Raw genomic sequence first — 25,614 nt, forward strand, 5'->3', positions numbered from 1 at the left:
GAAGACAAGACACAGGGAACAACAAAACAAGGAGGCTGAAGAAAGGATGCAGGCTACACAATACATTAAGAAATAAGAATCTAAGGGAACGTAGATGAAAATGAAGAAGATTTGAGGAAAAATGAGGGAGAAGATATTAAAGGGCGATGTTGTGGGTATAAAGATATAAAAGAGCTGGCCAATAGTCAGGATACTAAATAGGGGAGTGAAATCCACCACTGGCTTGAAATTAAGGCAGTTAAGAAAACAGTTGATGACCCAGACCTAAAAAACAGGTGAAATCAAGAAGAAAACAGGATGGAAACCTGTAGGCCTACAGACAGGAGCTGACAGATAAAAAAGTGGTCAGGCAGGAAAGAAACCCAATAGATCATAAAGTCTAACTACAACCCCCATCCCTTATAATCCACGTTGGCTGAAAAAAGGCTGATGGAAACCTCAACACTGGGAATTCTGCCAGGTGTGGCTTCTACCATGGCCAAGCAACCCTAATGGTCAATAGCAAGGAAGTAATGGTAGTACTTTGTGCATAGCAAGAAAATATGTAAGTAGTAGCTCCCAAACAGTATTTGGAGAAAGACAGCCACTATAGTATGAAGGTTCAGTCTATTTGAAACCCCTGATGCTTTTCTGCAGCCTTTCTCAGCCTTTTTCCCCTAGAGGAACTCTTAAAATAATCCCCCAAAATACAAAAACTCACATTACAATTCACTACTAACCTACACAATCCATGTTTTACAATCTTTACAGCAACAACGTGGCAGGTCAGCAGCTGAATCACGGCACGTAAAAATTCCTGCCACCATGAGCACTAGAATTGTGTAGTATGCAAAGTTTAAAAAAAAGCAGTATATTTTCCCCCAATCACAAGGCGCTAGTTGCTAAAGCACTGAGCTGTAAGTACAGGCAACAGACATCTTGCCCTCGGGTCCCCAGAGCCAGGCTCCGGTTTCTTATCTCCAGCAGCAATGAAGCAGCATTGTGTTTCCCTTTAATTTTACATCTGCTCAGGAGACAAGGAACCAATACAGTTTCACTTGGCTCTATAAAAACTCCATTCTGGAATATATGATTCAGGTCAAGCGTTTTGACTCCTAGTGAGGAAAACTTCCTGACCAGACTGAACCAGACTGAAGTCTGCTGCCTCAAGAACTTGCCCATTTTTCTGCTTTCAGGGCTGGCCCCAACATAGGTAGGAGGAAGCGTAAGGTAAACATCCTACCTTAGAATGCCATTTCCTGCTAAAACCTATTCTCCCCTTTTCTGTTACTACTTGTGCTGTAGCAAAAACCTGGAAAGCAATTTCTCAGTTTTCTCGTACTAAAGACACTGGTTTTTTCTGTCTTATTCTCAGTGTGCTTAAGAATCCCTGTATAATTTGTCCTGGTGATGTTCTTGAGCTTTATCTTTGGAGATGGTGGAGGATGTGACTGCTGGTTGTGATGCCCTCTGATATACAGTTCTGTGGGCTTTCTCACTACCTACACTTTCCATCTGCAGAAGGCTATGGGAGGGACTCCCTCATGATATCTCCCACTGAGATTTACATTAGTTACAGTGATTAGAGATGATAAATCTGCTTTGATCTCATGATAAATGTTTCATAGAAGCAAGATAACAGTAAGAAAAAGAAAATCACTTTTTTGCTATCTGCTGATGGTAGCCCAGATCTTTGGCCACCACATTCCTTTTAGGGCTGCAAGGGTTAACATGACAAATTATTGTCAAACCAATTGTTTGCTAATTTAGCTAACACCCCTGAACTCATGGACTGCGTTGAAAAACTGGAATGTTTCCAGTGTACTAATCCACATAACTTTATAAGTAAGGCTGCATGTGTGCACACACACGCATACACTGTTGGCGTTTTGGAAGCTCTTAAAACCCTGGCTCTTCCCTCAGGCTCTGGGGCCAGGGTGTTAATGGAGCCCAATTTTTGCTCTGTGCTGATTCAGAGCATGATTATTTTTACCCAGTACCTTTTATTGTTCTGTTTACTATGTTCTTCTGTATGTTTTGCTTTTATTACATGTTAGCCACCCACAGTTATTTGATTAAGGTGGGTGGCCATATAAATTTGCTGATTCTAACACACTGCTCTGCTCTCTCATGTTGCCTAACAAACTGTATATAAAATATATGTGGAAAACTATAGTACAACTTCAAACTATACAGAACTCAGTGCACTGAAATATAACTTCTTAGGCATATCGATTACTACAATGTTACAAACAGAGGTATTTCTCTCGATAGATAGATAACTTGTTCACAGAAATCCTTACACAGACATAAATACAAATGCCTAAGAAAATGTTTTAAAATCTGTATTTGGGATCTAAACATATAAACTATGAGAGGTTTAAAAGTATATTTTTTTATTCTCATCTGTTCTCTGAATGTATATTTATCTTTTCACAACAGAAAACCAGGAACTGTTTTTACTCTAAAATTACAGTGTGACTTTACAGTAGTACATACCCACCCACTTATGTCTCAATTTGGTCTGGAATATTCTTTTATCTAACCAGCATGCACTGAGCCGCAGCAATTTTAAGAAATTCCATGTCTGCCTTACCATTGATTACTGGAGTATAAACAACAATCCCAACCAAATTAGGATCAGATACAGTTGTATCCAGAATAAGGCCACCAATACTGAAAAAGAATTTGAAATTTCAGACAGGGCTAGTCAGACTGCAAAAGCTATTTAAACACTACGAACAATATTGTTGCTTTATAAACAAAACAGAAATAATTTGGAAGTTATATATGTGTGTTACAGATGTTGCTATATTGTTTCTAAGAATGAATCTAACACAACCAGGAAATATTCTTAACATACCCATAAAATCTTGAACTATGCTAGAAAAGTTCAGTTTGAACATATGTATTTACATATCTTTTACTATAAAATCTTCTTTTGCCAACAAATTCTAAAATCCAGCAAATGTAATCTAATATTTAATTTCACCTTTCAGATCAGTACTTAGTAACAGAGAAAATATACAATAATTAAAAAAATTAACCCCATTCAAGTCTATTCAATCTCAATGGATAAAATGTAAGTTTGGGCTTAATTTTCCTGCAGAAGTCCATTCAAGGTCATATTTACTTTTAAAGCCTTATATGTCTTAGACCCAAACAGACATATTTCTTTTCACTCCAGCCTAGCTGCACCTTAAAATCTTTCAGGGTGCCTTTTTTTTTTTTGGAAAGCTTGTTATTTATTGGAGGTGCGTGAAACACTTTGAGGTTGGAACATTCTGATCCTGAAACAGAATGTGTTCTGAACTGACGGTTCCAGCTGCAAAAAAGAGGTTGGAATGATTTTAAGGCAAGGTTGGAACAACCCATTCTGAGATCAAAATAGGGCATTTTGGAGGTAGAACTTTTCATTCTCAATGCTTTTGGAATGCCTCTACAACGTATGGTGACACCAAGGTGTTGGAGCTCCCTCCAAAAAACAGTACATCTGATGCTGACATTACAGTCTATTCAATGTGAGATTAAAAGCCCTTTGTTGCCCACTGGATTTTATACAAGTACATCAGTGTTGTGGCTGTTGGTTTTGTGGCTTTCACAATTTTTGTGCTTCTTGTTCATTCTCTCACTACTGTTGAATAGTATTCTATTTATAGTGGCATAATTACTTTTCTTCGTGATTTTATGTACTGCCCTGGAATCTTTCTAGATAAAAAACTAATTTGCAATACCTTAATTAAATAAATATAATAGATCAGCTTTTGGAGTTGCTGAGGGCTGCTTCTGCTTTTCAAGAGGCAGGCTAGGAATTGTATTCTAAGACATAATTGGGTATAAAACAAAGACATAACTGGGGACAGGACAAAGGTAAAGTTGGTTTAACTTACATTTAATTAATATTATTGTTCCTGCAATTAATAATTCTCTCTCTCTATTGCATGAGTACCCAGCTTGCTGGGGAAGGTGATGACCGGGGAAGGCAATGGCAAGCCACCCTGCTATAGTCTGCCAAGAAAACGTCGCGAAAGCGGCATCCCCGCAAAGGGTCAGGCATGACTCGGTGCTTGCACGGGGGACCTTTCTATTGCATTAAAAATTGCAATTTCATGGCAACTTTTGTAGGGCCTTGGGGGCTGCACTGAACACAATTAGAAAAAGAAATTTATTTGCTATTGGAGGAGATATGCCTTCTATTGTATACTGAAAAAAATAAGCTTGTTTAATTGTGTATCCCTGTCCAGCATCTTACATTATTTGTCAAGTGTATCATTTATTTACAACACAGCTACAGCTGCTTTGGATCCCTTTTAAATATTTTTTAAATGACATTAAGCTACTTACCTGCTAATGACCATTGCAGTTATAACAGGTTCCCACCCAGAATGAAGGACTGTTCTTGTAGCTGGATGCTTAGCAGCAATTATAATCCACATAGGAGTCAGAGCCAAGAAAAAGGCACCAACTAAAGGAGATATATAATAATATTTCTCTAGAATTAAAAGAAAATGTTAAGATTTCTCATAGTACTGAAGAAATTAGTTACTAGTTTTTGAGAATCAATGTCCCTTATTTGTCAGATTGAAACTTTTCTTGAACTGCTCCCTTTTTCTAAACAAAATTATTAATTATGATGTCCTTTGTTATTAATTAGGCTTCATTGCTGACATATAGCTCATGATCAGGAATACTATTTTATGGGTGAATAACCATAGACACCATGATACATCTACAAACCATTCTTAACCTTTCTTTGAACCCTCTCTGACACATAAAGTTAATGCTGCATTAATATTTTAAAACTTTTATGCCTGCTTTTACTCTGTGATTGCTTACTTTATGGCTTATTTATATTGTATGTTTTTATACTATTTAAAGTATCCTGCTATTTGGATTAACCTACCGTTCTAAGAGTTTGAATTTTAGTGTAAACCATGTCAAGATCTTTGAACAGGAAGCAGTATGAAAACATTTTAAATAAGAATTATCATTATAGAATTCCTCATCTTTCATCTAGGAATTCAGAGCAGTGTTTGTGACTCTCCCCCTAAAACCCATTTTGTAGAATTTTTTAAAAACATACAAGCAGGACAGTCATATGAAATACACTTGGTTCAATGCTTTTTGCTGTATCATTTAGCAATGCTAAAGTATAATTTGTTTTAGCAATATATGTCAAACCATAAAGAAAGACAAGAGATTAGTTTATGGATTCTCTGTTGACTTTCTCCTCTCATCTTTTCACTGCAAAATCTAAAAAAAAAAGCTTCAGTAAGAAGGATATATTGCAGAACAATTTTTGCATTTTTACTAAACTAAAAAGCAAGGTGTGCTTTGTTCTTTTTATGACCTTTGCCCCTTCTGTCTATACTTTGAATATCCAAGATGGAAGCCAAAAATTAGAAGGAGTCTGTTAACAACCCCTTTGTGATTCTGGGCCTCCACAGACTAATTCAGCTGTCCTCCTACAATATCCAAGATGGAGCAGGCACACATCACAGCTGCCCTTCTTATTCGTAGTCCAGAGCATGCTATCTTTCAAATACAATCAAGCCCATTTCTGTAACTGATTGTTCTACTGTAACAATACAGATGCTGAATTGTTTTCTTTTGTTGATATGTTCAAGATTTAGTAAGATTCCCCTGCAGAATAAACTAAAAGAACTGAGATAAAACCCAGGAAAAAACAGCAGGCTATAGGGCTCTGAATTCAGGTACTGATAGTAGAATTTGTGTAATTCCTAGTCTCCAAGAAGGAAGTACAGCACAGCCCAGACACTGGAGTAAAACAGCTCTGCAAGAACAGAGTAGGTAAAGGTAAAGGTTTCCCTTGACGTAAAGTCCAGTCGTGTCCAACTCTAGGGGGCGGTGCTCATCTCCGTTTCTAAGCCTTAGAGCCGGCGTTGTCCGTAGACACTTTTCCGGGTCATGTGGCCAGCATGACGACACGGAACACCATTACCTTCCCGCCGAAGCGGTACCTATTGATCTACTCACATTTGCATGTTTTCGAACTGCTAGGCGAGCAGGAGCTGGGACTAGCAACGGGAGCTCACCCCGCCGCGCGGTTTCGAACCGCCGACCTTCCGATCGGCAGCTCAGCGGTTTAACCCGCAGCGCCACCGTGTCCCTATAAGAACAGAGTAACTATGGGGAAAACAGGCAAGTGGTCTAGGGAAAAAAAAGATGGTTGAGCAAACAAGTTTACTACGTGATCTTACCACCAACTTTCAAGAAGTCAATTCTTATTGAAGATTCACAATGCTTAGGGATTCTAGAGTTCCTTTGATATCAACGTTAGTTACTATTTCTGTAGTGCATCATAGAATCATCTCAACAGGTGACAGTATCCAGCCAACCTTATTTAGAGCTGAAAGGGCTGGGCCTAATTAGTACCTAGACAGGATGCTATTAGGGCTGCGATCTAGACTGGAAAGTAGAAAACTCAAGAAAGGTCACCCCAAAAGTTCATTTCAGTAGTTATATCTGACAGTGAAAATAGTTTCTTTTATTGATTGATTGATTTTTAAAGACTTACATAGCTGCCCATATTGTAACAACCTTAGGTGGTACCCAAAACAGTAAAAATAACAGAAACCCCCAAACTATCAGAATAAAATTCAATAAAAAAAACAACAGTACAAAGGAATGTATGATAATTGATATTTAGAGCACTTTTTTCAGGAAATACTGCTTATGCTAAAGTAATTACAAGTAAAAATATTAACTGTATCCTATGTTTATATTTATAGGCTTATATTTTAATCTTAGATGCATTTAATATGATAATTACTGTCACTGATTTCAATATTAAAACCTCTACAGAAGCTTTCCCAAGATATCCAAACTGCAACCCAACAGCATCCTCTAGTGTTTCAAAAGGATATTAAAAGGGAATAGTATAAAAACAGTAACTGTAAACTGAATACTTTCAACACTTATTGCTCAATCACCCTGCCTTGTTCTTCCATAAATCTTCCATTTATAATCCCTGTTTTCCTCCTATTTCTTTCATAACTTTTTTTTATTTTGTCATTAAAACACACATTAACAATATAAAAATAGACTCTATATAATGTCATTTAATGTCATGTTAACATCATATCTGAGATATCTGGAAACACATTTAGTTTCAAGTAAGCAAACTCTTCTTAAAGTTATTCCTTCAAAATATTACTCAAGGAAAAGATATTCAAGGGGGTGGCTGAGAGTTCAGAATCTGCAAATTAGTTCTTCTTACAAGTAGTTTGAAAGAAAGAATACTTACCAAGGCAATCATATAAACCCTGACTTATCCAGGCCAAAATAGCAAGTGTGATTAGGTCTCCAAAGCTGGCTGCAATAGGTGTTGCAACATTGTCAGGATTTATGCCAGTCTTCTTAGAGCCAACAATAACACCAACCATTATTATTCCTAGAACCATTGTAAAGAGAAAGTGGGACAATCTTACACTGTAACTCTATATAAAAAAACTTCAGAAGAGTTCAAATAAAAATGTCTTTTATTTCTAAATTCATTGATGGGCTATTTTATTACTATCTTTATCACTATTATGTTTAAAACAATTACATATTATTATGAAAAAATGCTTTATACTAGGTGTTTTAATAATCATTTTAAAGGCAGTGCAGATGAAACCCAGAATTAGTAAAGTTGTTAAACAGTTATTCTAATAACACTTAGATCTGCTTTGGATTTATTTGTATAGATGAACACAATTTAATGTATTGTTCATTCAAATGTCAAGGTATCACGTCTCCAATTAACTACCTACAAAATTATAGTGTTACTTCTCAAAGTAACATGAAATGTTAAAAATGCCATTAAAAAACAATGTCTATAGCAAAACCATTCAAAAGATAATTTAGGTTAGTTATGAAGGTAATCATTATGAATGATTAAGACCACTACATCTACTAGTAATGTACAGAAACACTATTAACTTCCATTATTTTACTCTAATAAGTTCTAAATTTCTGTAACAGAAATTCACCTACTTCCCCCAGAAACTGACCTTGCTCTTTCTTTATATTGCGTAATGTTAATAATGTTAAAATTAATGGTGTTTACATTTAAAATATTACAATTTTTTTACCCTGTAAAAGTGATGCTATGAAGGCTGTTGCTACACTGCTAGAACACAAGAGAACTGAGTGATCAAGGTGGTATTTCCCTTCAGGAATCCAGCCCAATATAACTGCTGCCACAGCTGCCAAAAAACCAACTACGGTTGCTTGTACCTACAAAATAACAATAAATATTTAACATGAGAAAAGTATGCTTCCCGATAAACACAATAAAGGTAATACTTGTTTCTGTATAAAGCTGATGCTGGTACTCAGAAAATCAAGCAACTATCAGTACAGTGAACCCTTGGTTTACTGGATGGAGATTTAATGGACTTCAGATACAATGGACAAACTGGGCAGCATGTGCATTTAATGGACCTAATCCACTGTATCCAAAATAGTCAGGATGATTTTACTATTTCTGTCAATTGGGTTATCACATTTTGATGCAATTGATCAAATTTATGCTGTGATGTACAGTAATTGTTGAAAATGATGTATTCTCAGTTTTAACGAACATTCAGGAGTAATCGGCTCTATCTTTCCTCTGAATAGTTGCTTAAACATAGCATTTATTGTATTGTGGTCAAATATCAGTGTATATTAAAAGGGAATAGTATAAAAACAGTAACTGTAAACTGAATACTTTCAACCATCATCATCATCAAACATTTATTTTATTTATATTTATTTATATATCAAATTTATGATGCCCTTTAGGCCAGAGAGCACAACAATAAAATACATAAACCTGTAATTATTAATAAAACTTTTTAAAAAGACATAAAATGCCATAAAATTACATAAAATACATTATTATAGTAACTGTAATACAGACAGCAGTGTACTGAATTTGTGCTAAACTTGAACCACAGGCAGGACACATACAACAAATGATAGCACAAAATCAGGCAACCTGAAAAGATATGTCAGGTCCTGGTCAGAGACAAGCAGTGACAGATAGACATTGTGCTCTCTACCAGGGTGGTTCTTTAAAATGGGATAGATATATACCTTCTGAGATTCCCTATAGAGAGAGCAACAAAGGAGCATATGGCTTAGGGATTCCACAGAGCCATCTCCACACGGGCATAAGCACTGCTGAAAAGGGATGTTCTTATACTGTCTCCACAGAACTGCAGAGGGTAGAACATCCAACCTGGCCAAGGTGAAAGCCCAATGAAATTTCAGAATTAGAACTGAAGAGAGGTAAAATGATGGCTCATGCCCATTTGAGAAGAATCCATACATTGGAGGCTTGGATACTAGGCTTAAACTGTTTTGAAGATCAATACCCCAGATACGTTGTTTAAGATGACTCCTGGCATTTTCAAACCCCAATGGAAAGAGGCTTTCTAAAGAGAGCCCTAAGGACTGGAGTTTGCTATTAGCTTTCATTAGCCAGGTTCATTTAAAATGGTGTCTGAAAACCAGTGGAGCCAGACCCACAGGAGGAAAAAAAAATCAATTTCAACCCAAAATTAAGGAGAGAGAACCAGGCTCTGGCACCCACAGAAACCATACCTGTCTCTAACAGCATTCTTGATGCATCTTGGAGCTGCAAGTATTGCTTTTATAAATTTGGACTGGACAGCTTCCAGGATATTAAACTTTGTAAAAATGCAAACTGGAACCCATAAAGAAGCTGAGAGATGACCTTAACGAGAAAAACCTTGCAAGCTGCAGGAATAAAATGTGCCCCCTTTGAATAATCTTAAAACAACTGTGGAGCTACGATGGGCCACACCTACCTGGTAAGAGAAACATGCGCTCCAAGATAAGGAAGCCTGGAACTGCACCCCAAGATATTTGTAAGTATGTACCTGCTCTATTGGGGTCCCATTAATTTGCCATTTATGTAACCTACATAACCTCATGCAGACATTAGCACTTCAGATTTTTGGTAATTTACTACAAGTTGTTCTTTTAGGCATAAGGAACCCAATGCCCTCAATGCCCTTCTCACTGCCACCTGGGAGACTGACAAAATTACATCGTCTGCATATAGCAAGGCTGGAACTGCACGATCTGCTAACATTGGAGAGTGATGATTAGAAGATGAAAGAGCCTGAAGTTTAAACTGATGTACAAATTAAAAAGTAAGGAGGCTAGAATACAGCCTTGCCTTACCTCTCTTTTGGGGGAAACAGCACCAGATAGGTGCTCCCAAGGGGAAGACCTAACTCTCAGTGAGGTGTTAGAATAAAGAGTCTGGATAAGAAGGAGCAAACTTTTATCCACTGAGGATCCCTGAAGTTTTGCCATAGCCTCTCCCTTGGAACCAGATCAAAAGCTGATTTGAAATCTACAAAGGCTGCAAAAAGGTTGCCTTTAGGCAGTGAGGTGTATTTTTCAGCTAAATTGTACAATGAGATCTTTAGCCTCAGCTATAGACACAGGAGGCCATTCAGGAGAAGTCACCACTGGGTGGGGAACCACCACTGGACTATTTAATCAGAGAAAGAGTTCCTGATACTCCTTCTCTCTGCTTCCCAAATGGATAAGAACAGAGCTGCAATGACTTTTAATGCCCTTACCTGTTTTAAAGCCAAATTACCAATTATTAGATTCCACTTCTCAATTGGTGAATCCATTTTCCCGACATTTACCTATAAAAGGCAATAAAATGCTTTAACAACTGAAAATCTTTAATGTATTTCCTTATCATTACTTAAAAGAACTGATCACTGAATTCTGGTAATTAGTCCTTCTGCTAATGTCATCAAGTATCTCTCTGCAAGGTGCTTCTGTGCAGGGCAAAGATGGCAACAGCGTGTGCTCCTGTCAGTGTGAAAATGTTGGGCTGGATGTTTGTCTGTATGGAAGTGCCCTAAGACTAACTGAAGACAATGAGGATGCACCTTTCCCGAGGGAATGTGCAAATAGACAGTGCCAGCAAATGTTCTGTGATGCACGAAGAGTGACTGATCAAAATGAGACTTTGGGGTGGTCCTGGATACCTCAGTAGCAATGTCAGCTCAGAATGTGGATGCATGAAAAAAAGGCAAAACGTCATAATGAGAATCATTAGGAAAGACAATAATATTATCATCTATAAATCCATGGGTGCAAAAAATCAGCTCATTTGTGCAGTTCTGCTTATTATATTTTAGAAAGTATATTATAGATTTGGATAAGATAGAGATGATAAATTGTGGAGTCCTTGGTGCTCTCTGAGCTGGTTTCTTTGCTTGCAGGCATTTCATTGCCTAACTAGGCAACATCATCAGCATGAGTGAGTGTGGGGTTTGCTGCCTGTTTATATACACTAGCTTGCCTTGCCAGTGTTGCTGGGGGTGTGGTTTCCTCCTTGGTGGTACCCTGATTAGATGATAAATCACCAAAACAATGAAGAGGCTGGAGCAATATCCCCCAGTAAGGAGAGAGGGATTTAGCTTAGGTAAGAAGCAAGTAAGGGGGAATATAATAACAGTGCATACCTTGTTTTGTAGAGAAAGACCAGAAGAAGGTGAAACTAAATGGTGGGGAAGTATAAAATAAAAGGAACCACTTCTTCATCTAGCAAATAAACTGGGGAAAGGGCTACAGATATAGTCACCAGCTTGGTTGCCTTTAGAGGCAATTAATCAAATTCATGAATGGCCAGGTTATTAATGGCTACTAGTGATGATGGATATATATTACATCCATCCATGGAACTGGTAAGCCTCTCAATTCTTAGTTATTGGAAAACGTGAACAGGAAGATGCTATTCCCTTTATATTCCTATGGCCTTCTGACTGATCACTTGGACATAGACTGCTGTAGTGAAAGGCTGGTAGCCTGATCCAACAAGGCCATTCTTGTGTTTTCATATGTGGGATATATATTGGCCAAACTAACCTGTGAACTCTGTTAAAATACAGTAGATATTTTTGAAACAGTTGTAGACCTTTTTGAAACTACAGAAGTATTTAATTGCTTAGTTGTTCACGAAGTAATTATAGCTGCTTCTCAAAGTGTGACTAGCAGACAGACAAGTTAAGGCAAGCTAAAATAGAATCTCAACCAATGATACACATTTTGGAATACAAGTGAAATGAAACAGTCAAACTTATATATCCACTCTGAACAAATCCCTGCTGAGAATTGACCCATAGTCCATGCTCAGGGATGGTACAGTTCAGCAATATCTGCATGATACAACATTACCTGCCCTTATACAAGAATTTACTAAAGAGATCTACTATAGGAGGTAGATGTCAGAAGGTTAGACTTCTACAAATGTGGCTACTCTTATGAAACAAGTAGTAGTTAATATCAACCCCAAAATGTTACCCAAACTTACTGCTGTTGATAGTCGAGATGCCAAAGTCATTTCCAGATTACCCTTCAAACCAAGTAATGCAGGAACCAAGATGAAAACTTCAGTAATGTTTCGGAACACCTCCCAATGCTATTTAACAATAATGAACATTGTTATTTATTGTTATTTGTGGACCTACATTGTTATTTATTGTTATTTGTGGACCCACAAGCTAAGCTTGTATATGTGTGTGTGTGTCAGACACACCTACCAAGGCACTTCTGTGTTGAAAGGATTTGCCAGTGATGTTACCGTTGCCCGGGGGAAGCCCAAGGGGGCTCCTTTCATGTCCCTGTTATTTTCCCACCAAAGTGTTACCTATTTATCTACTTGCATTTGCCTGCTTTCGAGCTAAGCTGTAACACTTAAACCTTATTTAACAACAGAAATATTTATTTAATGGTTTAGTTGCTCACAAAGAATTATGACTTTTTACTTCTCAAACTCTCAACTGGTGGACAGAGAAATTTTTAAAAAGCTAAAGTAGAATCTTATACCATTGATACTCATTCTAAAGTATACATATGATGAAATAACCAACCTATTTTTACTGTATTGGATTTGTACTAATGCCACACACTCCAAAACCACTTGAGTTTGGTAATTGGGATTTAAAGGGGAACTGGAGCTATTTATTTATACCTTAGTTCTGGGGAGGAATACAATACCTCCTGTTCTGCCCCATCCAGACTCTGGGTGAAGCGGGGACCAGCTCTCTATTCTAGAACAAGTGGTAGCAGCGTAAGCAGGAATTACCTACCTAGATGGAACTTTTTCACATGGAGAAAAAGCTACAAGACTGGCACTGGAACTCAGAGGGGGGAGTGGGGTGGAGACTCCAGGAAGGGATCTGGCAGATTTTGTTACAAATTTGCGACAGACACACTTGGTTAACTTTTAATTGGCAGCATCTCAAAAAGACAAAAATGAATAGGAGTAGGCACAGCTCTGCAGCCATTTCCTGCAATAATTGTTGCATGTTTATACCTTAGAACAACCTGGCATATATTTGTAATAAGTGCAGGTTTGAAGAAAGAAATTAGAAGACTGGATAATTAGAGCAACAAGTAGTGGACCCACTTCTGTGGCTACTCTGTTAATGAGAAAAGATGAAGATTTATCAATTTTTTTAAAAAAGCAGGCAATACAACAAAAACTGAAAGAGGGAGCAATTCTCCATAAGAGACAAGCAAGCCAGCCCATGGTCAAGAATGGCAACCAGAAGTGGCACAAAAAATATGATGTACCTCTGGAATTCAGGAAGAGTTTCAGGCCCTTACAAAAGAAATAACTCTGAGGCTTCAGGGAAAGAAAAGGCGACCCTGATGAACAGGACACAAGATAATGATTCCCTGAAGGGCAGAAGGAATTTCTTCTTGGACCCTGCAAGAAGACAAACATGAGTATTCTGGAAGTTTGTGGGTCAGTGCAAAACAAATCTGTGCCAACCAAACCCATCAGCTCAAAGAAGTACACTGTCTACCAGGAATGTGATAGAACAGTTTCTACGTTTTAGAATTCCACTGACAATTATCACTTTCTATGATATGATATAGAATAGCTACAACTGCAGCTCTTCCTGTCCAAGGAAAATCATTTGACAATACTGTTAGGCCAGTGTTCATCAATCTTGGCTGGCTGGGGAATTCTGGGAGTTGAAGTCCACACATCTTAAAGTTGCCAAGGTGGAGAAACGCTCTTAGGCACTTGTATTAAAATAGTTGGGAGAATTAATAAAAACAATATTGATACTGTTATTATCTACTATTGCCTGCCCAACCAAAGATAGTATGTGGATGATGCTTTCTAAAAGCAAACCGAATATTTTTTTTCCTAACGGACATGAAATGATGATGAGGGGACTTCAACTCTGCCAAGCATGGTACTTCCAGGAAATTCCTGTTTGTCTTGTGGATAACTTCCTCCTTCAGATGATGAAGGCAGGCACAATATCAGCTATTCTTGACTTGATATGAACCAACAGAGAAAGAATTAGTCAAGGAAATGGGAGCAAGAGGAATATTGCTGGAAAGTGATACTGTAATGCTAGAATTCTTGATTTCAGGGGAAGCTAAAGCTGAGTGTAGTTATATTGATATCTTGGACTTCTCCGGTTTTAATAAAGTCAAAGCAATGAGAATTCTATGGCAGAGGAAATTAATATGAAAAGGAGCTCAAAATGGGTAAGATTTTCTAAAAAGGGAGATACTAAAATCACAACTGCAAACCACTCCAGTGACACTAAAGCATGGAGGAAAGCAGAAGAAGCCAAATATGGCTACCCAAAGAGCTTAATGTAGCCATACTAAAATCTGAAAATAAATGGAAGAGGGACAGTTCACCAAAAAAAAGGAGTACAAATGGCCCAGAATTATAGTAATGGTGACAGGAAAGCTAAAGCTCAGCATTAACCAAGATTGGTGGAGGATGTTAAGAACAACAAATACTTGTTGTGATATGTGCAGAATAAAAGAAGAAAAAAATCAGTAAACTGGTAAAGATGGCAAAAATCAAAGAAAAGGCAGCTACTTGGACTAGACATCTCCAACATGCTCCACTAAGTAATGGTGAAGAGCAGAATAAACTGCATTCTGGAATACTAAAAATACTTGCTAGTGGCCTGATTGAACTTTTATATATTATCTTTGAGAAAATCTGGAGACAGGTGAAGTTCCAGATCCCTAGAAAAAAGTAAACGTTGTCCGTATTTTAGAAAAGAAGAAAAGGTAACTATAGACCAGCCAGTCCGGCATTACTATTTAGGAAAATTGCAGAGCTAACTGAATGATGCTGAACAGAAACCACACTTCAAAATAAACCAGACAAACTGAACAGGCTGTTAGACAGCTTGTCAAATGTGAAACAAACCAGGTTTGGAGAAGGACAACAAAGATCATTAAGGAATTAGGAACTACAGTAACTCCTATGAAGGCAGACAGCAAATAGGGAATGCTCAGTTTTCAACGAAAAGAAGTTATGATAGCAACTTCCACACCTAACAGAATGTCACACATAAGAACCATTCTGCACTGTTAGAGATTAAGAGACATGAAATAATGGATTTCATTATTATAGGTTATAGGAAAGCACATTCTAATTGACTGTTAGGGAAATACCTTGTAATAATTTTTTTTTCTGTGAAATTGTTTATCAAGAAAGGAGATGAGTCCTCTTCACAGGGTGGGTTCAAGCAGAGGCTAGACAGCCATCTGTCTGGGATGCTTTAGCTTAGATATCGGTACTAAACAGGGATTGGACACAGAAGTCAAAATAGACCTTCCCAATGCTATAATTCTATGAATCTCCCACCCACCTTCTGTATGCAGTTCTGGATAAACATTAAAATGCCCAGAATCTACTCAAAACATGGCGAGATTCAAAAATCTATACTGCTACTAAAACTAGGGATGTGTGAAAGTAGAAGAGTAGATGGCAGACAAAACCAGATGTGGCCACTTTAAAAAAAAACAACATCACACCATCCTGGAAATAATTACATAATCATAAATAAAGCACTCCTCATCCTTAGTATTTTTTTTAAAAAAGCCAAATGCCACAATTAAACCCATCAAGAAAAATCTTTGGGTTTTTCTAAATGGATAGCTCTTAGTTTTCCTGAATGGATGGCTTTTAGTTCTACCAGTTGGACTGGGTGGATCCTTAAGTCACAGCAATAAACTTATGAGAAGAGAGGTCTTTTTCCTACTATCATCCTATGTGCCTTTAAACTCCAGAGATTTTTAATGCAGTCAATATTAATTGCTTTAAAAAATGGAACATACTGTTAGATTCTGCCCAGTGTACTGCTATTCCATAGATTTCTTTTTCTTCGGGAGGAAAAAAAACAGAAATTGTGGGGAACCAGGGAAGGGTTATAAATACGACAATATCTAAAAGCCTAGTCTAGAAGCATCCCTCATGTTTACAGTACTATATTATAGGCAGATACGCACCTGAACAATATCTAGAACCATCCCAGCAGACACTGTTCCAAATCCTGCTAGCAAGAATGGTACAAGTATCTGTAATGCCATAATGCTACTAGATTCCTTGGGCTGTTTTCTATTGCCTTCCACAATGGGAGTGACTTCATCACTGTCACTAGATAAATGGTTGTCCTGCAGCATAGCATCCATTTCTGATGGGTCAGTTCCATCTGAATAATTGTAACTTGCAAAGTTGTCATACTTTGGGCTACAGCTTGACGAATTAAGTCCATTACTCCCATGATAAGCTGATTCTGAAAAGTGATGATAATCCATGTGTTGCTCAGTCCTAACACTGAAACTATGTCCTGATGGCTGCAATCCATCTTGCCAGAGACCATTTATTTTCTTATGCCTCTCTTCTTGGGTTTTGTGATAAACAATTGGAACCATACTCAACAGCAAGTTCAAGAATTTGTCAGACTGAATTTTATTTAGATTTATAGTCCAATTTACAAGCCCTTCTCCATGATAGGTTTTATCATTTCTTTTCTTGCTGACAGATCTTCCTTTATAATTAGTCATACTGTTTTGGAAATATTGTTTTGATAATCACTCCAGCTTTCAAGAAATTGTATTGTTATACAGGAATTTTGATCTGCTATTTAGCTGACTGCTTTTTTGTCTATTATGTCCAAAGCTTTCTTTTCACCACTTTCTGGCCTTGAACAATTCCATAACCCAACTTGGATCTGAAAAAAAAATAGCAAAAATTAATTAATTTTTCTACTTCCCAAACTTGATTATTTTGAGTAATTTATAATATTCTTTGCATTCTAACAATGCAATTGCATCTTTGGGTTATATCACTTCTAAACTCCCTACAACTCCAGGGAAAATAGAAAAACATAATGGTATAATTTCAGAGAATATCTGTAGCTCAGGGGTGAATTGTGGAGTCCTTGGTGCTCTCTGAGCTTGGTTGTTTCCTGGCAGACGTTTCATTACCTGACTAGGTAACATCATCAGTGCTAGTGAATGTGGGCTTGCTCCCTGTTTATACACAGTACCTTGCCCTGCCAGAGTTGCTGGGTGTTCATGGTGACTGCTAGTTGGTGTTCATGGTGGCAGTCAGAAGACACAATGAAAACTGCTTAATCTCGCAACACAGACTCAATCATAGTTTCAGTTGGGACCAAGCTAAATCCAAAAACACTAGGGAATTCCTTGAAGCTTGGCATTCAGACAAATCAGCCATCAGTAGACACAGAGAGATAAATGACATTTACATACCATTCAAAAGAGACCATTAAAAAAGCTAAGAAGGAAACAAAAAGACCAGAACACATCTTCTCCAGAAACAAACACCCAGATAAGCAGGGATTAACACCAAACAATCAAGCAGAAAACAATACCCTAATCATGGAATTACCAAAGGGAAAACCACATCCCCATCAACATTGGCAGGGCAAGCTACTGTATATAAACAGGAAGCAAACCCCACACTCCCTCGCACTGATGATGTTACCTAGTTGGGTAATGAAACATCTGCAAGCAAACAAACAACTCAGAGAGCACCAAGGACTTCATGGTATATTTTCACCAAATCAATCCCATGTTAGTTTAATGTAAGGGCAAAGGAAAGAAGAAATGGGTCGATTTGGAGATGACAGAGAAGAATCAGCTTAATTCAGATCATATCCTTCTAAAGCAAAATCCTACTTCCCTTTGCAGAGAAACTCTGTAATTAGGCTAGCAAAATAAATGTAAATCTACCTAAATCTATTGAAATTAATAGTCTTCTTCCATCTCTCCAGTCACAATAAAGGATCAACTCTGCAGCCTATCATGTCACCCTAGCACCATGTAATGGTTGCCTACTCCAATATGCTCAGTCTCACAAGCCCGAGCTTTAAGATAACTGATTTATTAAAGGAATAGTGTGCAGATACAGACAAAGCTGAGAATAAACCAAAAGCGCGCGAAATACAAATCAAATACTGTTGCTTCAGTCCAACTCCGCCCCGCGCCTCATCGTAGCAACCACCCCATCTCAGATGTCAACCATCGTCATACACCGGCCTGGGAAAGTAACCTTGAATAGAGTCATCAACCCAAACATGCATTCCAGAGATTACAGCCTCGCAGGGCTGGAAATTTCCAACAGGGAAACACGGATTAGAAGAGTGACATGTGAAACGTTACGATGTATACAGGACATTGAAACGGAGAACATGACACACCACCATAAAAACCTGATAAGGGACATACAAATCAGATATACAGCACAGGACAACGATACTGAGCCTCCAGGACTGTTTCAGGTTATAAAATAATTTTGGCAAGCACAGTGTTTTGTAAGGCAAGGAAGCACAGCTCTGAGATCACATTTTTTAAAGATCAAAATATAACATCTTTTGCCAATGCACCAAGTACTGGAAAACCCTCCTGACAAATGTATGAGATTATACTAAGACTTTAAATTTTATTACTGATTGTGATTAAAAAAGTCAATGGATGAGAAAAACAACCAAGCAGAGACCAAATATTTCTTTTGCTTTCTCTGAAGGCCTTCCAACTTCACTTTAGCAATTTAAATGGTAATATTTTTTCACAGCATTTTCTGCATTGTTAATTAAAAACTAGAAGTTACTGGCTGAAGAACTTTTGTTAATGCTTAATACATTTTATAAGCTGAATTATGCAGTCAGAACTACGCAATGTTTAATTAAGTGGAAATCAGGCAACCAAATACAGGAATTAATTACTCCTCATAAACTTAATTTTGTTACCTTATATATTGTTGCTTTTTTGATGACTATTTTTAAGATATGAACAGAAGAAGGTGGCATGATTATGAAATCATGGTAGGGTGTTATTATGTTTAATTCCTGTATTTGAAATTGATTGCTATGCAAGTCAAAACATTCTTACTAAAATATACAAATGAAAGAAGTTAAAAGTCTTTTTACACATCTATGGATTTATTTGAGAAACAAAGAATATAATACCATCTTGGATATGCTTGCTACATATAATGAGGAAGATCATCTTTTTGCATCATTCATACCTTTGGAGTAAAATTATTTTCTTGGAGAAAAACAGCTTATATTGTCATTAAAAATAATTCTGTATTTGCAGAAATTGTCTTTAATTACATACAAACTTACATAAAGTTACATAGAGATGTGTCCTATAATATAGCACTGATTTACTAATGCTGACTTCTAAACAAATTTCCTAAGAATGTCTATAAAATAAACTATGACTAATAACAGAAGGATATAAACTTGTAGAACTTTTTTAAAAAATGTATCAACTGGGCAAAAAGAGTATACAAACATTTAAGTTCCCTAGAACTCATAATCAGCCCAGGCAGTAAAAAAAAAATGGGGGAAAGAAGCAATAAAAAAATAAATATTAGGCAACATTTGTAGCAATTTAGGCTCACTCTTGTAGGGCTTTTGAAGCATCCTGTGCTTTTTATCATTTCTGAGTACACTATATTTCACCTTATTGAATTCCTGCCAGGTTTTCATATGATTAGTAATTCTGTTAATTCTTCACTCTTCCTGCCAAATTGGATTACTGATAATTACATTGTCTGCATTAAGTACGCCTCATGGCTCAGACCTTAAACTATTTTGATTAGCCAGATTAACAGTCTGCTCATCCATTTACTAGATTAGCAAATAAGTACATCCTATGAGCATAATGGTTTCTAGTTTTACATAGTGTTCCAGATGCTTTAGAGAAAATTTGTAATGCCAGGCTTTTCAGCAAAATTACTTGCTAAAATGTTCAGGAATGGGCAGACCTATCTATAAAGGAAATAATCTTGCTTTGATTTGCTAAATTACTTCTTGTTCTTTACAGTACATTTGACAGTACATTTTATTTTACAGTAGTAGCCTTTCATTACTTGATGATAAAGTTAATTACACAGCAAGTTAAATCATGGAAGGATGGGTGGGCAGAATGAGTTCTGCACACTGATCTAAAGAACTGCACTAATTTTATGAACAGAGCTACTGACCACAAGACTTCCACCTAGTATTTTTATATTACCAATGTCTGACGATATCTGCTTAATAGCTCTATATATTAAATATAATCCTTATTTCTTTCCAGATGTTCATGACAGCTCCCTGCTCACATTGGCCAATAAGGAACGCTGGAATTTAGACAGCAATATTTGAAGGGCCCCTGCTCTAAAACATCAATTCAAATGTCAAATCAAACCACAGTTTTGAACCCAATGTTGACATTTTCAACTGCATAAATAAATCGTGGGATGGAGCGAATGGTCCACCTATACTTCCCATCTACTGAACAAATCATGCTGACTGTTATAGATTTCCAATGAATTCACTATGTACATTTTGATGATGCAGCAGCCCTGGAGAGGAGTAAAAACACTACCTATGGCTTGTAAATTCAGGTATTTTAGCACTAAACACAGTTTAAGGTTGCTTTAAAGATGGCTTCTTATTTTGGTTTACCAGACAACAGGAAACTACAGTTCATCAAGGCATTATATCAAAACACAGTTAAATATCAGCAGGTTTACCAGACAACACAGTTAAATATCAGCAGGTTTGGGGGAGTTTCAACATCTGCAGAACAGCTATATATATTCAGCACAAAATTCTAAAGTGGAATTCCCCAAATAGTGCAACAGGCACTAAGCATTTCAGCATACAGGGGAAATAGAAACTAAGATAAGGGATGAAATGCAATATTCTGTTAAGAAAGCCAGAGCCCTGAACAAAAGCACTGGTAAAAAGCAAGTGTTCAACTAGCACCTGAAAAATAGCCAACACACAAAACTTTATCCCGGTTCGTTTTCTTTGACGATCTGACAGCTCATGGCAAATAAGCTGTCTGACATATTTGCCTCAAGCAGTACTTGTTTTCACAGGTCTTCACAAGCATTTTAAATGTAAATTGGGCGTGGTAAACATTTTGGCAGAGGCAAATAAGAAAAATGCCACAAGGCCACTTAAGCTTCAGCTTATTGCCTAAAACAGGTTTGGGAAGCCATTTTTCATCAATAGAAGTTTGCTCCTTAGAGCAGTGTTTCTCATCCTTGGCAACTTGAAGACCTATGGACTTCAGCTCCCAGAATTCCCCAGGCAGTATGGCTGGCTAGAAAATTCTGGAATTTGAAGTCCATGCTTCTTCAAGTTGCCACGGTTGAGAAACACTGCGTTAAAGAAAGTATCTTGGGATCTTCATACTAGTCATAACCAAGACCACAGCATCCTATATTCATCCTTTTTCTCTTTTTAGATTTAGCTCTTCTTTCCAAAGCTTCCTTCCCCCAGCCCCCTTCCCCCAAAATAGGCAGCAATAATAGAAGCTTTCTAAGTAGGAACTGTAATGGGCTCATAGGCATGGAGGCATCCTTGAAATGATCAGATTTAGGTAAAAGAGGCAGAGTTGCTAGGATAATGCTGTGGGTTTCCTGAGGCCCAGAGCATACAGATTCCTGATTTTTGGACCAAAGACTTTAAATTTGATAACCTTGATGTAAACAGTTGAGTTGCCTTTTATTTTTCAACAAAGATGGCCAAATCTATTAGTGTAGGATAAACTACTAACTCCCTAGAAAAATTAGATTTTTTCCCTTAATATCCAGGAGATATTAAAATATTTTAATATCAGTACTGGTTATAACCAAAAGCAGCAGCAGGATTCCCTTAACGTTTCAATTGTTTTCAAGATGGTTGAAGAATCTTTTCTTATAAAAGGCTATAAAAGTCTGCCAGGTGCATAATATCAGATACAATGGTAAACAGAACCAGGCCCAAAAAATTGTTGCAGCTTACAGCTCTGATAGATGACACCTATGCTTTGTGCCACTCTACTCTCGCTTTCCCACAACAGCAAAGCACAACCACAAACTGCAGATTCCAATGCCAGTTCCATACTATTAAAGGCAAATTATTTTGAAAAAAAACCTGTGCTAAATGATAGTGCCAAAGATCAGATACCTACAAAACTGAAAACCAATAAAATTAAGCTTTGCTATGCTTTCATAATTTCAAAGGCCTCTCTCCACCAAATAAAGTATAAAACTAGCATGTTTCATAAGCCTTCTTAATGCCAAGGAAATACTGGAAGTACTCACAGCTGCCCTGAAATGTAGAACAGAGATTTCTTAAAAATCCAAAATATTCAAGAGCCTTTTGTACAATATTATCCATTGATGCAATCAGTACAAATTTTAATCAAGTCCTGATTACCTGTCTCTGCTTTAGATTACAATCCCAAAATATTGTGGTCTCATTAAGTGCCCCATTTCTAATTCATTCTAATCTTCCTCCCTGCAGTTGTGTATGATGTTACTGACATGGCAGTATATTCCCGTATGGACTTGTTCAAACAACATAATGGGATAGCTCATGACCACAGTGCATCTTAGGGCTGTGCTCACATGACAACTAGATTTGGAAGTTTCTATGTGTTGTGAAAACACAGAACGGCTGTTCTTGTTTGCAAGAACTGGATCTGCATCACAGAAAAAATTCAGGTATGCCTTTATACCTTGCTTAAAGGGCAATGCAAGATGGCAATAAGATGGCAGTATACTTAGCTCCAACAACTAATTATAGTGTCTTAGAGCAGTGTTTCTCACCTCAGCAACTTTAAGATGTGTAGACTTCAACTGCTAGAATTCCCCAGCCAGCATTCTGGCTGGGGAATTCTGGGAGTTGAAGTTCATATACTCTCCCCCTCTTTGGGGGGAGATGGGCAGTAATAGAAATTTGAATAAATAAAGTTGCTGAGGTTGAGAAACACTACTTTAGAGTCACAAGAACACAACATAGTCTTCACACTGTATTTCTGAGGTCATAGTTATTCATATCTGGAACAATTTTTTAAAGAATAATGTGTAATGAAAATTAGCATTTAATAACTTAAAGAAACCTTAAATTTTAGCTTTTCTATGTTTTATCTCTCTGGCTTTAAGCTTTTTAAATTGAATCTTTACAACCATTTATATTGGATTTCAACCCAAATTATTCAGAAATAAACTTGGTTAAAATTTCTTCCCTTGTCTCTGATACCCACTGTTCAATGATTAACAACAGACAACATGCCAGAGCTGTTAGGTGGAAAATCTTGAGTTTTCAATTGCAAACATTTGTGGTGTAGAATTGATAGTTTTGTGACAAATTCTGATAACCAGATTAAAACCAGACAGATATAACTCCTGAGTATCTATGGAATAGAAGCCATTTGCTCTTTCACCTATTTGAGGCTGATATCTTGTAGATCTATACACTCAAATCAGTTAGGAAGGGCACAGCCCCCAGATATTTAACCTTCAAGTAAAAACTGAAAATAAAAGTACACAGAAATTTATCACACTACTTCTTTCCCCTGTTTCTAGTATGTTCTACATTTTCTTTCTCTATTCCATTTCTAGTTTATTCTCCATAAATAGTATATTCTACTAAGTATTTATCTTTTAAACCAATTGGTTTGGTGCCTACTGCTTCATTCAAGCAATAAATAACTTTTTCTTGTTTTTCTGACTTCCATATATTTTCAAATCATTAATTCTATTGTAAGCACAAATTGCCAAACCAATGCTCATAATAACAAAAAGTACTAGATTTAAAAGTAGCTGTTGAACTTCCTCAAGTTATATGCATGACCATGAATTGTGAAACTGCCAGAAACCTTTTAAAGAGCTCTCTACTGAACTTCCTTGAATCAGCCAAGTTCATCTCCACGAGCTTTCTCTCTCCAACTCCTAGCAGCAAAAATTACAAAGGAATCACATATCCGTAGCGTAACCGCACAACAATCCACTATGACTAACGTCATTAAGATACCCAGGCTGAATAGTAGAACTTGCTTTTTTGCGCAAACAAAGCCCCGAGCTGGGAAGAAAGGGAAACGGGCGGGGAGGGGGGGGGAACAGCCACAGAGTAACACTCTTGAAGGGCGGAGGTGACCTACTTTTTAGGGTCCAGCAGAAAGCCGCTCGGAGAGTTATGCAAGAGCATGGGGCTACCCTCCCTGTGTAAGGGAGATCTGAGTGCATCTGCCATCTGTGGGAATTGAGGAAGGGAGGGAGGATGGCTAAAAGCTGCCACCTTTTTATCTCTCAGGTAAGCGGGGAGAGCTGGAAGGAAGGGGGTTCCCAAGACTGAGAGCGAGGAAAGGCCCGGCTGGCGGAAGGCAGGTTTGCTCCCAGCAAAGAGCAATGCCACTCCTTTACTTTCCTTCCGGGACCCCCCTCCGCGGGCCAAGGAATCCCCTCCTTCGGCTCCCGCCTCCGCGCCCATCTCCAGCCGCCTCCCGCGGTCCCAATCCTACCCGGCCAGGGGCGGAAGGGCTGGCCCCAGCCTTTCGCAGCCGCCGCCGCTCGCCATCCTCCGTGGGGCGCAGCCCGAGGCTGCCCGCTCTTCACAGGAAGGAACCTGCCCGGCGGCCGCGGAGGCGCTGACAGCTCCTCGGGGCCTCCGCCCCCACTGAGCAGGCGCGGCCAAAGTCGGCGGGGGCGAGGGGCGTGTCTAGGCGGGAGCCCCCGGACCGGGTGATGTGGCCCGCGCGCACTGGCGATGCTGCTTCGCAGGACCAGCCGCCCTGCCTGGCGCGCGCGGGGAGCAGAAAAGGGCAACGACGCGTCCGGCCAGCTGGCCGCTTTCCCACGCGGTCGTGACGGGATCCCCAGTAGGAGGCGGGGTGGAGAGCCACTTGATCGATCAACCTTCCCCAAACCCGGGGCCCTACAAATGAGCTGGACTGCAGCACCCATAATCCCCAGCCAGCGTGGCCTTTGAAGCCGAACCTATCTGGAGGAACTCAAGGAGGGGTTGGAGGGTGTGGATGACACGCTGCCTTCGTTTGAATGAGCATAAGGCATGGAGGGCACGCAATATTGTACCGGAAAGGGGGGTTGTAAGGAGCAAGCCAGCCTGATGGCCTCCCGCAGCAATTTGTAGTCAAAACGGCAATAGGGGACCCAAAATACATAGCACAAAATGCGGTAATTATAATATTTCGGTTTCCTGACTAGCCATAGAGAGATAAAACCAAGTCCAGGTAATTGTTAGAATGGCAAGATTCAGCTCAGATCAAGCCTCAGATGCAAGATAGTGTAATCTGCTTTCTCTAATGTGTTTTTCGCTCTTGGAAGAAGAAGTGGGAGGAGCATGGGTTAACGAGTGGAAAATAAGAACTACGTGATAAGCAATTCTTTCCTCTCAAAAAATGGGTAAAAAATATCTGAGAATGTTGATCCTCACCCCAATAACAAATAGGAGAGACAAAGCTGAAGATGCCATGATGTCATCCTCATGATGCCCTTAGATC

The 25,614-nt window shown here is 38.3% G+C and overlaps 1 protein-coding gene across 2 annotated transcripts in view; it reads right to left on the reverse strand.

Annotated features, from left to right (window-relative positions):
* SLC41A2 (solute carrier family 41 member 2) overlaps nucleotides 1-24,757 on the reverse strand; it is a 38,131-nt gene extending 13,374 nt beyond the window's left edge. Inside the window, exons 1-8 of one of the 2 annotated variants that reach the window (XM_063308938.1) lie at nucleotides 24,616-24,757; nucleotides 16,309-17,033; nucleotides 12,338-12,445; nucleotides 10,587-10,658; nucleotides 8,076-8,220; nucleotides 7,247-7,393; nucleotides 4,324-4,444; nucleotides 2,576-2,655 (exon numbers count right to left, since the gene is read on the reverse strand). In XM_063308938.1, the coding sequence (XP_063165008.1) occupies nucleotides 2,576-2,655; nucleotides 4,324-4,444; nucleotides 7,247-7,393; nucleotides 8,076-8,220; nucleotides 10,587-10,658; nucleotides 12,338-12,445; nucleotides 16,309-16,866 (1,231 nt within the window). In that variant the 5' untranslated portion in view covers nucleotides 16,867-17,033; nucleotides 24,616-24,757. Of the gene's footprint in view, nucleotides 1-2,575; nucleotides 2,656-4,323; nucleotides 4,472-7,246; nucleotides 7,394-8,075; nucleotides 8,221-10,586; nucleotides 10,659-12,337; nucleotides 12,446-16,308; nucleotides 17,034-24,615 lie in introns of both variants that reach the window. The other variant, XM_063308937.1, reaches the window with a different exon arrangement.
* Nucleotides 24,758-25,614: the final 857 nt, after the last annotated feature.

The sequence above is a fragment of the Candoia aspera genome, chromosome 7 (genome assembly GCF_035149785.1).
Source record: "Candoia aspera isolate rCanAsp1 chromosome 7, rCanAsp1.hap2, whole genome shotgun sequence".
In the NCBI taxonomy this organism is placed as follows: Eukaryota; Metazoa; Chordata; class Lepidosauria; order Squamata; family Boidae; genus Candoia; species Candoia aspera.